We start from the raw sequence: 14,621 nt of genomic DNA, 5'->3' as shown, positions 1-14,621 counted from the left end.
CCTCAATAAGTAGAAAAGCAAGGAGTTCACAGGATTTGATTTTTTTTTCCTCTAAATTGCATTGTAACAAAAGAAAAGTGACATCCATAAAACCCAATGAGTTCAAATTCTATTTAGATTTCTCATTTTAAGAAAATCAGTTGTTCTTTTTGGTCACAAAAAAATCAAAAACATTTCCTAAAAATACATGAAAAATATTATTAAATATTTTTTGAAAGTGCTAAAATATATTTGCCAGTTTAAACATTTCTACCTCTAAGAAAATAAAGGAAATATTTGACACAGTCTTTTTTTTTTTTTTTTTTTTTTTTTTTTTTTTTAATGTTAGAAGCACTATTGTGCTATCCTGGTCAGGATTATTAAACTCAGCTCTCTTTTCATCATCTGGAAGGAAATTAAAGAGTAAAAAGCAAATTTTCCATCATTCCTGAAATATAATATGGATTCTAACCCTAACTAGCTTTGATTTCATTGTTTGTAAAGATTGCATTTATGTGGGAAGAAAAAAAAGCTGAAGGAGAAAACATAATTTACCATTTGATGCAAGCTGAGGAACTCCATGGTCAGCAGCAATAACCGTCAGTGTAACAACCGTGTCAGCTGTGATGTGGGCCAAGCTGCTGATGAGGATGATCTCTCCAGTATGGTTATTTATATGGAAAATATCAGAATGGTTCTCTAGGCTGATTTAAAAAAAAATTAGTATAATATTCACGTTAGTGACACAGGAAGTATCCCCTGATTCCCATTACTTTTGTAACAAGCAGCAAACAAATAGAATTTATTTGTAAATATAAACAGAACCAATAAATAGCATTTATTTATAAATATTAAAAGAATGTCTAAGAAACATACTCTAGCAACATTAACCTAGGTCTATCTGCCTTTTTATTCCCTAGCACATCTTTCACATTGAAGAAAGTGAGAATTCATGCCTTCACATCCCATTAGATCTCAAGCCTTTGATCTTCCCACAGATAAGAAGCAGACACTGTTCACTCAGCTGCATATTCTGCAATGTAAGAAGAGGTGACTTTCACTTGAAGGCTGCAGATCCTAGTTTCTGCACACTCTTGTGGGTAAGTGGATTGCTCACAAGAACAAGTATACGTTTAAGGTAGAATGCCATCTCACAGATAAAACTCCTCCCTTTCAAGACCCTATTTTTAAACACCCACAGTTTTCTGACTCATTCATCTTAAGGACTTCCTAATCTATATTTTCCTGTCAGTGTATCCAGGTATTTTTGATAGCACAGGGATCATCCAGGAATCTTCCTCAATTATGTAATTTTTATGCACAGCCCATTATGAATGTTCATATTTCCTGATCTCCTTCTCTCAGGAAACAGAATGTGTATAAAAATACAGTCATTCTTGGAGATTCATTTGCTTTCCACTCAAATTCCAACATGTTTATATAAAATTTTAGAAGTGGAAATAAACCTTGACTTTCAGTTCTTGATGTTATCCTCTAAATGCTTTTTTTTTTTTTTTTTTATGGTGTACTCAAGATTTGAAAAGTTAATAAAACACAAATTAATGGATCTCCTCTTTGCTAAGTTTAAAAACCATTATCGATTACAGCACTTGTAAAAGGTCTTATCTTTCAGGTCACCAGTAAAAGTACTTTGTGAGAAATAGAAACACCCTTTTGTTTCTTTAATAAAAGATACTTATTAGCCTCATAGAAATTTACCTGTATGAAATAACAGAATTGTTCCCGATGTCAAGGTCAGTAGCAGACACTGACAGTACAAACATTCCTTCTTTTGCTGTTGCTACACGTATGCTGGCCGAGTAGTGCATTTTTGTAAACAGAGGAACATTATCATTCACATCTAATACTTGAATGCTGATGTATGTGAAATTCTGGTGTGATGAAAGGAGAAAACCATGACTCAGAAAATGCACAAATACTGAATTTTTGTTAATAAAAGGGTGTTGCAACAAAGCGTAATGTGATCCTCTACTTTACCTGCCTTTGAGGCATTCCATTATCAGATGCCACCAACAGCAGTTCATATTTCTCTTTGGTTTCACGATCTACATAGCCATTAACCAAGATGGTTCCATCCTAAATAAAGTAATATAGTTCAACACGCTGAGCATTTTGATAACTCTTGCAAACCACATTCTCAAAGGAGATGAAGAACTTAAATCCTCTGTTCTCCTTTGGACAAAAGCAATGTATGACCAGTAAATCTTAGCTTCTGGACCTGGGCTTATAATTCCAAACTTGTCTGCGACTTGGTTTTGGTTTCACGTATACTAGAACAGTTTCTGCCTATTCTTTTTACCTGGTGAGGGTAACTATGTCAAATAACTAGCTGAAAAGCAGTTTCCTTCTCAGAATGTCCAAACCCTTACCTGCTGGATGACATATGGGTTATCTCCATCCTCAGATGATAAGCGGTAAGAAATTCGTGCATTCTCTCCCTCATCCAAATCAGTAGCAGTTACACGTCCAACCACAGGGGGAGAACCTAACCTGTAATCTCCCTCTAGAACTGCAAAACGGTAAGACTGCATCTGAAATTCAGGGTTATTATCGTTGACATCTAAAACTGTGATGTGAAAAAAGGAACTTGAATTAAGACCATCCTTTTCAGCATCAACTGCCCATACCTGCCAAGGGAAACAAAAATAGAATTGTCTGCACTGACATTTTAATGAGTTAATGAAGATACATATTAAAAAAAAAAAAAGGGGGGGGGGGTGGGTAGGAGGGGGGGACAGGAGGGGTGAGAAGGGGTAGAAAGGAACACAGTAGAAACAAGCCAAAACTCAAAATCTGCCCTCAAATTTACTTGTAAAGTGAATCCAGGTGTAGTCTCCCTGTCCAATTCTGTGTCATTCCTTAATGAAAGTACTCCAGGAATATCCACAGTAAAAAAAGTACTGTTATGAATGAAGCGTCCCTGAGAAAAGCCAGCCTAAAAAGAAAAATTAGTTTCTGTAAGATTACAATAATTAATATTCATTTTAATATATATTATTGATATTAATACCTGACTTGTCTATAGGACTTCTCATTATAAAAAAGCTCTCAAGAGTTTTGCAAGGATAATGAATGAAACCTTCTAACCTGAGCTACAGGAATAATGGAACTTCTCAGGCAAAGAGAAATGGAGGAAAGTTAGAAGCTTTTGTAGGATTCTCTATTTCAGACCTACCCATTCCTTTCCTAAAACTTTCTAGGACCAATCCCCGCAGAGGGTCCTCAACAACACAGTTAGTGGAGTCTGAACTGGGAGATACATTTACACTTCTTTAAAAATGGCATAAGCAAAAATATAAAAGCAAAACAAAAAATAAAAACAAATAAAATAAAAATAAAAACAAAATAGCAAAACATAAGCAAATCAGAAATCTCTGCCTCCAAGTGAAGTTACCAGTGCCATGACTACATGTGAAATTTCTATATAAATAAAGGAGATAAAAAAAACAACTTTTTAAAAAGCAGGATGAAATAGTGTCATTTTCTATTACAGAAAAATAAACTGTATCAGCTTTAGAACTGTCTTCCTCTTAGTAAGAGTTTCATCAGGGAGAAAGTTGACTTCGTTACAGAAAATTGCTAACATATTCTAAGACAGAAACAAGTTACCAAGCAATATTAAAACAGAGTTGATTATTCTCCATAACGTCTAAGGTTTCTGTTGTTGCTTATTATATGGTATGACATACATGCATTCATCACTTATACACATGCACAGAAAAACAACTTCTGTCCCAGTTTGCATTTATTCTTTCCTAGATTCTCTGAGATAGGCAGGAAACTATTTTGTAGGTCTTAACTCCATTGATAAGGGCCGTTTTATGGCTAGTTCCATAGAAAGCAGAATGATGTTTTCATATCACAGAATGTATTTATTGTCAACCATTTAAGAAAATCTCCTTTAGCCCATCTAATACTCTTAAAGAAGAAAAATGCTATCCTGATTCATCAAGATGAGATTAATTTGGTACCTACCTCATCATCATCAGTAACACTGAATGTACAGATAGGGCTACCCTTTTCTATGTTTTCAACCACAGCTATATCATAAGTTGCTTGATTAAATTTTGGTGGATTATCATTGACATCCAGTACACGGATAACAACATGCGTGCTAGTGTTAAGACTTGGCTGCCCTCCATCTGATGCCTCCACTTCTACTTCAAATTGCTTTGTGGTTTCATAATCCAGCTGCTGGTTCAGGAAGAACTGTCCAGAGGTCAAGTTGACAAGAAACACTGGTGAGGAAGTTAGAGGTTTTTGGCTGACAATCCTGTACTTCACGAGGGCATTGGTGCCTGCATCCAAATCTGTAGCAGATACTGTCAGTAGTTCACTTCCATGTGCTTTGTCTTCGGGGACACTCACTTCATATATACTTGATGAGAAGACTGGAGGGTTGTCGTTCACATCATCAATGACAACTGTTACACTGAGAACTGTAGAAAGTCTGGGTTGGCCTTGGTCACTAGCAATCACTTCTAAGTTGTAGATATCTTGCGTTTCTCTGTCCAATTCCTTCTTCAGCAAAATTAATCCTGAGCCATCAATATCCATTTTTTCCTCTGCACCTTTCAGAGCATAAACCACTAATCCATTAAAACCAGAATCCGCATCAGTAGCTGGCACACTGGTAACAGAAGTTCCAGCTGGTGCGTTCTCCAGAATCTTAATGGTAGTGTTGGTTACACCAAACACAGGACTGTTATCATTGACATCGGTAACTTGGATAAACACAGTAGCATAGTCAGTAGTAATTCCATCTGACAAGGAAATATTTAGTGTGTAATTATTCTGGGATTCATAGTCCAGTTTGATTTTTGTCCAGATGGTTCCATTGACGTCAACATCAAATGTAGCTGATTCTGTCAGTACGCTCAGTATAACTGGTATATGGGGGTTTAGAGACTCATATTTTACCTGTGTAAGATAAAATATTATCCATAAAAGAGTTCAAACCAATAAACCACCACTTAAAAAAGAATTGTAGCTTAAACTATGTTCAAATTCATTTTATTAGTTTTACTTACTGAAAATAAGAATCAAGCCACACTATACACAGAAAAATACAGCTGGAGAGCATTGTCTCTTATTGGAACATCACTGGGACAGAAATGTAAATAATAAAATGCATAACGAAAACAATAGAGTTCAGTTTAACTTTCAGCTCTGCCTTCCTTTTCAAAAAGAAAAGTGAAAAAAATGAACTAACTCAATGTTATAAAAATATAACACTGAAACACACCATATTCTCTCTGATTCGGTATTAAACCTTCCACCTGTCTTCATAATTGCATCTAACTAGGAGTTATCAAAGTGCATAGCATTTTTGGATCAAAATGGGAGACAAGTTCTCCAGAGCCTTCTCAGAAAATGTCCTTCTGACAGCTTTCTAATAGCTACAAAACGGAGTCCTGGTACCTCATGTCTCTGGGTCTCATATGTATCACAAACGGATGAGTGTATATTGCTTGTAGCTTACCTTTGGGCCACTGGAGTCTTTGTAGAATTTCTAAAGGCAATGAAGAGCTAGAATGAGATTTAAATGTGTCAAGTAGTTCTAGCTGTGAGTTTTGGTGGTTTATTTGTTGAACTGTTTTATTTTTTATAAGTTCCATGGTTAATTTTTTTTTCTTTTGTTTGCTTTACTTGCTGGTGAGGACAAGGTGGTGATGGTGGTGGTGGGGGCTGTTTCCAATGCTGGACAGTAGCAGATAACTGTTTTAATTTTTGTTGGGTTATAGGCTTCAAATGATAGACAAGATCAGTGTGTAATAGAAATGAAGCTTAAGCAAATTCATAAATTCAATTTAAAATAAATTCCTTTTTCAAAAATAAATTCGATTCAAAGCATAATTCAAAGGGATATAAAAATTTTGAGCAGGTAAGAAAGAGAATTTCCTTATAACTACCACATCCTACACAAGTGATAAAATAAAGTTCTTCTTACTCTTGCCACTTCAACAGGACTGACTAGCTCTTCCTTCACAGACACATTATATGTTTTCTGAATAAACTGAGGTCTGGAATCTCCAACTGCAAAGATGTGCACTGGCACCGATGAACTTCTTGGATTTGTGCCACCTGCAATTAAAAGAAAACTGTCTAGCAAAAAAAAGAAAACACACACAAATCGTCTTCTGCCTAAAAGTATACATACATACATACATACATATATATATATACATTTCCACTGGTACTGATTTGTTTTGCTTCCCCTTTCCTCCCCTCCCCCCATCCTTACTGTTAGTATTACAGCACTGCTGAGAGGTCCTAATGAAGATCAGATCGTTTATCAAATGTTACACTTTCAGTACATGAAATTGAATGCACTCTTGAACACTTAATATTTAGCACAGACAGACATAGACCAGTGCACCTCTTGTGCAACTATTCTTCTGCCAGTATTCATTTTATCCACAGAATCATGATTTGAAGACACAAAGCACATATTGAGAAAATCAGAAAGAGAAACACTGGAAAGATGAAAATATTTCAGATGCTCATGCAGGAGAGGAATATCCTTCCTAGGCTACATTTATCTCTGTCATTATTCAGATTGACTATTCATCGAGTTCTTGTTACTCTCTTAAACCAAAGAAACTCTCAATAAATATGTTTAAGGAAACTACACTTGTTCTAGTTATCCTGAAAATGGTTTCGGCATCTCCATTTTCACAGAATCATACAGAATCACAGAATCACAAGGTTGGAAACGACCTGCAAGATCATCCAGTCCAACCACCCTCCCATTCCTATCAGTGCCACAAGCTACTAAACCATCTCTCGTAGCTCCTCGTCTTGAACACTGCCAGGGACGGCGACTCCACCACCTCCCTGGGCAGCCATTCCAGTGCCCGACCACCCTCTGAGAGAAAAAGTTTCTCCTAATATCCAACCTAAACCTCCTCTGGTACAACTTCTGACCATTTCCTCGGGTCCTACTATTTGCCTGGGAGAAGAGGCCAGACCCTTTTGCACCACAACCTCCCTTCAGGAGGTTGTACAGTGCAATGAGGTCTCCCCTGAGCCTCCTCTTCTCCAGACTGAACAATCCCAGCTCTCTCAGCCGCTCCTCGTAAGAGGAGCGTTTTAGTTTCTCCATGCCCACATGGATGTGAGAACATAGACCAAGTTACTCATTACACTGATTTTTTATTTTACTACCTGTAAATAGACTGAATTATACATTTCTAGAATTTACAGGAATTAAAATTCCTTTAATTTATAACGTATATGCCTGAGTATCAGCCTACTGTCCTGTGCAAAAGCAGCCAATAATTAAGTTAAAGGTAGATATGAGACTTATGTCTATGGAAACCTGCAAAATAATATAAAGCAAACAGATTTAAGAGCATGATCAGAAAGTAGAGTTACAGAGGTAATATTTTGGATGAGTATGACAAATTTTCTCATCTTTAACAAATAAGAACAGGTGAAAATAGGCTCCTAGACTTTGTTTTTTAAAATATCATCCATCTTGAAAACATTCCGTAAGAGGAAGGGAAAGAAAAAACACCACCAAAATGAAAAAATAAAAAACAAAACAAACAAAAAAAAAAACCCAAAACTTTCATTTGAGATTGTTGTGTTGAGCTGTACTGAAGTCTTGCCTTACCATCAGTCGCTGTTACCCATAGGACAAAGTTCTTACTCTCGTTGACTCTTAATGGGATTACTGCTTTTAAACTGATTTGTCCCGTGGCTTTATCCAATTCAAAGTATCCATCTTCATTGCCACCAGCTAAGACAAAGCTTATTTCTCCATTCATGCCATCATCTGGATCATCAGCAGCAACCTACAGAATAAGTAGTTTTACTCTAGATTTTTGTGGTATTATTAAGAAACACAGAATTTCTTATTCCTGTGTAGTCTGCAGAGAAAATCATTAATGGAGCAGATACTTGTGAATTAGTATCATTCTCTTATCTCTCTTACAAAAGTCTGTACATACAAATTAAATACAATGCTTCAGCATAAACAACCTTTCAACAAATTTTATGATTACATCATTTTCTGGACTCCAGCAACATTCTGTTCTCAATAAATACCTCGCAAACAGCCAAGTGCAAGAAATCTATTTTCTCTCTCATGTTTGTAGAATTCAGGATGATAGATCAAGAAAAAAAAAAATCCTTTGTCATTCATGACCTGGGATACAACAGGAGCAATTTATGGAATATCTAGAGATACAAGGTTTTAAAGAAAACAGTGGACAGTTTTTGAAATCAGGGAAGTTCAGAAAAGATCTCCGTATTCAGAAAGACCATTACACAAACCAAAGCAAGAACTCACTCACATGAAAGTGTCATTTGTACATAATACTTCTAGTACCTGAAGAATGGGCATTCCTGCAGTCATATTGATGAAAATAACTTGTTCATATCGTGTGTCTGTAAAAGTTGGGCTGTTGTCATTTTCATCTAGCAACAATATGTTGATTGCAGATTGTGCCTCATCGTAAGGTGACAAATGATCTCTGGCAGTGACCTGAAAATGACGCAGTAAAGATACTGTTTTGTTTAGAATGCATGTTCTATAAATAGAAGGAAGAATGAGCAGCAATTGCAAGCAGAATAAACTCTATCACTGCAGTGTTATTTCCCTCCAGACAGTTCTAGAGTTGAAGTCTGGATTTGATTCTTCAAGTAAGCTGCTGATTCACTGATTCACTTCAGAGAGAGTCAACCTCTTTCCATGCTTAGATATCTGTTTGTCTCAGCTTGCTTTGCAAAGAAGTGGGCTTATTACCTGTAGATGAATAGATGGTATTTGCTCCCTATCCAACAGTGTGGAGTTCCTCACAGTTAGAATCCCATCTTGACTTATCTGGAAGGGACTATCAGCTGGAGTAAGACTGAACATTCCCTGGAAGCCTCCCTGCAAGCAGTAATGACATCAATTACATTTGCTATTAAACAGGACACTCACCAAGCTATTCCATTAGGATATTTTATTCTTAATATTTTACTGCAGGTGGAGAGCATTTAACCTTCAGGTGTAACTATGTTTTAGTTCCACAAAAACTGGACTGAGAAACTTGAAAGAAATACATCACTGAGGCTGACGGCTACTTGCAGCTTAATGTCTACTTCTTACTTCTGTACTTTCATGTCAGTAACCTTCAGCAAACCAGGAGGAGCTTCAGAGGCAGAAAAAAGATTTACTCTTGGGCTGCAATACATTCCTCTTCAAAGAAGTGAAATTATGCTCGTTATCATTAAATATATGCAGGTACTCAGAAAAAATGCATATCTATACCAACATTCACCACACCCATTTAGTGCAAATGCACTTTAAGGTTTATTTCAGAAGTACAGTATTTGTAACAACCAAAACTGCATTCATTTTACCTCATCTTTGTCAACAGCTTCTACTCGAAGAACTTCCTTTCCATTTGGGAAATTTTCTAGAATTGAGACATTGTAGCTTGACTGTGAAAAAACTGGAAGATTGTCGTTTACATCTTCAATAGTAACCAGTACTATAGCATCAACTGTTTTCAGAATGTTGTCTTGCTGTGCTGCCTAAAAAACAGAGTTTGTAGCTGTAAATTCCATATACGACATACAATAACATCAAGCCATTCCACCTTAATCCCTTTATTCTGTGTTGTAGATTATGTAAACAATGGATGCCAACTGTGCCTTAACGTTGGCATGAGAAGCACTATTAACAGCAACATAGGCTCTTATGCTAGTTTATGAAATTGAGACTTGAACAGGATAACAATGACTACCTCAATGCCCACAATAAGATAAGGACATTCTTCTCTATCAATTGCAGTCTTTACTTCCAATATTCCACTATCAGCATTGATTGAAAAGGTGTTGCTATAGGCTGGAGGTTTCACTAAAAAACAACAAAATACTGCAGGTTAACGAAAACAAAGCATAACATTAAGGCCAATCTGTCCTTTTTTATGATTTAGTCACAGCAAAATTAACAGACTGTAATGCTACAACGGGATGGCAATAGCAGGGTGGCAAAGTCTTAAGCCACAGTGAATGAGTCCAAATCCAGCAGCCACAGATGCAGAAACGAAGCTGAAGAGCTGCTTGCCTCAGGTAGGAAGGGATCTCTAGCAAGAGATACCCTCACCTCCACTGACAACCCTTAAATGAGGTCTGGGAAGGGGTGGATCCTGGCTCCTGAGTTCCCACTAGGTGTTCAGTCACTGTTTCAGGTTGTGCATTTCCACTACACAGACATTCCAAATATATGGCTTTTTTTTTTTTTTTTTTTCTGTCCCTCAGACACCACATTCTAAAAACAATTTTTAGAAAATTCAGTCACATTTCAATGGTCTCAAATTTAGCATCTCAGGAGCTTTTAGCATTCTGTCAGAAAGAAAGTCTCCCTATGGAACTGATACTTCTAGCTGGCCCTGATTGAAAATCCTGAATAGAAGATTCCAAGTTGTCTTACATTTTAAATCGGAAATTTACTCTGAAGAGGTTATGAACATGTAGATATTTCTAAAATAGTTTTAAATAGTTGCCATAATGACTGAAACTCAGCTTGCAGAGCAGCACTGCAGTGAAGATGTATACAGTTAAGACATTTTCTGCCTGTATACTGTACTTCATCATTCTCCTTACTAAGGCAGACATCGTAAGTCACTGCTTGAACATCTAGAAGAAGATAAAAGCTCTTACCTAGCTTGATGCTGTAATATACTTTTTCATTTATACCGGTGTCTCCATCTTTAGCAAATATCTTCTCTGGAAGAATAGACAAAGGACCCAACTAGAAAAAAAAAAAAAAAAAAGAAAATACACAAACTTAAATGTATTCATTAAGTAAGTCACCATTCTGATTGTAAAAAGTCAGCTTGGAAAGGAGTTTGAGTAACCTCGTCTTGTGAAAGTTGACCCTGCCCATAGTAGGAAGGTTTGACTTGAACTTTGAGGGCCCCTTCCAATCCAAGCCATCCTATAGATCTATAATCTAATCATTGGGATCCAGAAAAAAAGTATTTGTCTGCTATACTGGCTTTACAGAGTGAAATGATGAGCAAAATACTTTATGTATATACCCTGTTTTTTTTAAGAAACACCAGACTCTGAAGCAGTAGTCATGATGGAATTAATAGTAACAGCGCTGAACATCTCAGTTCTTTCCATTCCTTTCTGATTAAAAATATGTGAGTCTAGACTGTATCCCTAATAAAAGCAACAACTTTTTTTAAAGATAAAACAATTTCAGAAGACCTAAAGGATTCCTTTCAGACAATTAAAGGTGAACTTCTAACAAAAGTGATACCAAAGGCATAACACCACAAGTATTGGTGATTTAACACGTTAACATGAAGATGATGATAAATAGGGTTAAGGAAGAGAACTATCCAATTTAACTTCAGTGGGTTATTATTGTTGCTACACTGTTATTTTCTTTGGCAGTGGATGCAGAGGCCTGAATTACACAAATACATTCAAACCAGAAATTACATAGAGAAAAAAACTTATAACATACACCATAGTTTACAATTTAGATTCTTGTTTTGCTTACTTAAAGAGGAATTACAGTATTTAAAGCTGACAGCATGCAGCTAACCTAAGGACTGATGGGTAGTCAACCACATTTCCAAGTTTACAATATAAGCCCTACTGCAACTCCTGTTAAGTTTGTTTTTGTTTTGGTGTTTGTTGTTCTTTTGTGTGTGTGCTTGTTTGTTTTTCCCTTCTGAGAAGAATCTGTTTCTGTGGCAGAAAGCTTCATAATTCGTATGATTGTCCTGCCTACCTGGTACTTGGAGGTCTACAGTCAATAACCATAAAATCCACCAGTTGGCACAAATCAAGGCAGCCCTCCTTAACCCTCAATTGTAAGCAGCTGAATGAGAAACATTCCTTGAGAGAAAAGCTCTGTGGACAGGAATAGTTCACTTACATCTATAGCATTCAGTGAAAAGCTTTTACCTTGTTTTCACTGATTGCTCCATTGTACACTGATTGACTGAAATAGGGGTTCAATGTGTCATAGTCTTGTACATCAATTATTAGTGATACAGTATTGCTGTTGTTTCCAAATCTTTCCTGCATTCCAAGAAGAAAATAAGAAACACTGTGATGAAAGGGCCATTTTTCAATAGAATATTAGAATACAGAAAACACAGAATACAGATAGAGTACAAGCAGAATACAGCAGAATATTATTTGTGTTTTGTAATGTCTACATTCTTGCTGTGAGAACTTTTACCTTATCCAATTCTTCCACTAAGAAATCCAATTCTATTAACAATACTATCATAAGGTGCTCATTCTTAGTTACTCATTTTGTACCAGACATGTATTTAGAGAGAAGCGTGCAGGATGTAGTAACGGTGCATTTGAAGTAGCTATACTATTTGCTCAATACTAGAAATATATGTTGCTAAATTATTCTTTTTAGACCTAAGAAGGCAAACGCATAACTTAATCTTAAAAAAAAAAAAAAACAACCAGAAAAAAGACTGGGTGGTAAGCTGCAGTAATAATAGGACATTAGATCTGCCAGAGAATAAATATACGGTGTAAATACTTAAAAGCACACAGTAAGGAACTTGGGCTGATTTTTTATGAGGAGATTAATGCAGTAACTCAAGTATTAAGAATGAACTACTTTGCCTGCAGTATGACCCAAAATGCAGACAGAACTTTTGTTCATAAACTCTATAACTTAGAGTTTTAAATCCCTAGATTATAGACTTACAGAAAACAAGTTATAACAAAGGAGACATCACTGTAGAACTGCCTTGATTCCTACTCTTTTTAAAAAATTTATAGCATACCTTTGCTTGGACTGTTAAATTGAAATGTTTGACCTTGTTGTAATCCAAAGTTTTATTCACCATGATGTTTCCATCTCCTTCCCTTATATAAAAGTAATCAGAGTTTGGGCCCTGAAAAATGAATCAACCACATGTTTTACACAGTCAGTAATGAAATACATTTTCTTTTCTCTTGCCACTTTTATTATTGGACTATTCAAAAATGACAGAGAATCTCCCTAATGACAACTCTGGAAAATGCAAGTCCTTTTCTACTCATTTGACTGCCACTCCTGTCAGTGCCATTAGAGTTTTCGTCTGATTTATCTCATCATATGGTCAGAAACTAAAGATTTCACAAATGGCATCATTTCCCCTTTCCCGACTGTAAAAGAAACAGAGGTATCAAGCTCAAAGACGGAGATCTCCATGGCTGATACCTAAAGTTATTTGAAATAACCTTACTTCCAGTGGCTTATGCATACTCCTCAACAGAAATAAAGATCAACAACAAATCTTTGTAGTACTATCTTTAGAAAGGGGGGAAACTGCTTCAATCCTGTTTCTAACAAAGACAAAGGGCTCCTTAGCTGCACATTAGTAATGCTGCAAAACATTTCACAAACTTAAAGAAATAGATTCACACCTCTTGCATACTTGACAGGTCTTGTAGTAACAATTTTTATGGTCATCATACTGTTCTAATGTTAAGTGATCTTTCTGATGGTCACTTTGCTGGTTTGTAATAACAACATTGCAGTACAGCAGTATACGTTTGGATCCAGTCACAGGCTGTGCTATGTATGAAATATACACTGGTGTTCACTTTTGGGCAAACAAAGAATACTCACCCAAAGGCTGTAACTAATGTGGCTGAACAAAGGTGACAGGTCTTTATCTTGAGCTTCCACTTTTATAACTATGGAATTTATTGCAGATACCTAGAAATAAAGAATATCAAATGCTCAGCCACAATCCCATTTTGTTCTTGCTTCTGACGTCTTGCTTCTTTCTTCCCAAGCAGGAAAAGGTAACCAGTCCCTTTGAAGAAGCAAACTAATTCTAATTTCTATTTCTGTTCAGGTAGCAGAATGTTCCTTCTTCACCTTGTGCCTCCAGCTGGGATGCATGCAGCCCAATCTCGAAAGCGTAGAAGAGTCATGTAAGAGTGCATGTGATTATCTGGTATGACTGGGCCTCAGAAACCAATTTCAAATACTACATGAAAAATTATTAACATTGGCCATAACCCACCTCGGATACTGAAGTGTTGTAGAGAGCTTGTAGAAATTCTGGAGAATTGTCATTTACATCTTCTAACTGTAAATCCCGTGCATTCTCTATTTCATTCTTCACAATGGGAGCAAAAGACAATAGAAATGACATCAGCAAGGTAGCAGCACAATGCTAACATTTAATTTCATCATATAAAAAGACATCTTCAAAGAGATACCCTTCAGTTCTTAAAGATTTTTAATGTCAGACTACCAGTTTTAACAATGGAGTTTGTGAAAACATTTTAAAAACATTTTTTTAAAAATTTACCTTACATTCACTGAGAACAAAAACACTCATTCCAGTTGGCTTCTTTAAACAGATACATCTTTCATAAGATCTTCATAACTCCCTGCATCACATCTTTGGTATTTCAGAAAATGATCATTTGAATTAAACTTAGACAAAAAAATTGATAACACATCTGCTTACCATTGATAACACATCTACTTACCATTCCAGACCTTTGGCAAACAATAGAGTAAAAGAGATGGTCACTCTAAAAATGAATAGCAAGTAAATAATATTATCAATATAATCTTCATATGTTTGTCAAACAATCACCATCTCAATGTATACATGGCAAAACTATGC

General features: G+C 36.1%; 1 protein-coding gene across 3 annotated transcripts in view; it reads right to left on the bottom strand.

Annotated features, from left to right (window-relative positions):
- Positions 1-14,621, bottom strand: part of LOC122163368 (protocadherin Fat 4-like) — a 45,485-nt gene that overhangs the window by 24,290 nt on the left and 6,574 nt on the right. For all 3 annotated transcript variants that reach the window (XM_042824553.1, XM_042824561.1, XM_042824570.1), the window contains 18 exons: positions 14,482-14,526; positions 14,007-14,102; positions 13,604-13,693; positions 12,774-12,884; positions 11,923-12,039; positions 10,660-10,750; positions 9,741-9,853; positions 9,355-9,528; positions 8,753-8,881; positions 8,336-8,491; positions 7,619-7,799; positions 5,951-6,084; positions 3,976-4,920; positions 2,810-2,935; positions 2,370-2,627; positions 1,978-2,076; positions 1,699-1,871; positions 535-683 (listed from right to left, as the gene is read on the bottom strand). In XM_042824553.1, the coding sequence (XP_042680487.1) occupies positions 535-683; positions 1,699-1,871; positions 1,978-2,076; positions 2,370-2,627; positions 2,810-2,935; positions 3,976-4,920; positions 5,951-6,084; positions 7,619-7,799; positions 8,336-8,491; positions 8,753-8,881; positions 9,355-9,528; positions 9,741-9,853; positions 10,660-10,750; positions 11,923-12,039; positions 12,774-12,884; positions 13,604-13,693; positions 14,007-14,102; positions 14,482-14,526 (3,187 nt within the window). The remainder of the gene's footprint in view (positions 1-534; positions 684-1,698; positions 1,872-1,977; positions 2,077-2,369; positions 2,628-2,809; positions 2,936-3,975; positions 4,921-5,950; positions 6,085-7,618; positions 7,800-8,335; positions 8,492-8,752; positions 8,882-9,354; positions 9,529-9,740; positions 9,854-10,659; positions 10,751-11,922; positions 12,040-12,773; positions 12,885-13,603; positions 13,694-14,006; positions 14,103-14,481; positions 14,527-14,621) is intronic.

The sequence above is a fragment of the Centrocercus urophasianus genome, unplaced genomic scaffold, assembly GCF_019232065.1.
Source record: "Centrocercus urophasianus isolate 14NV4802_14NV808 unplaced genomic scaffold, USGS_Curo_1.0 seq_10, whole genome shotgun sequence".
Classification (NCBI taxonomy): Eukaryota; Metazoa; Chordata; class Aves; order Galliformes; family Phasianidae; genus Centrocercus; species Centrocercus urophasianus.
The sequence above is the reverse complement of the archived record's forward strand: the minus strand, read 5'-3'. Positions and strand labels throughout refer to the sequence as shown.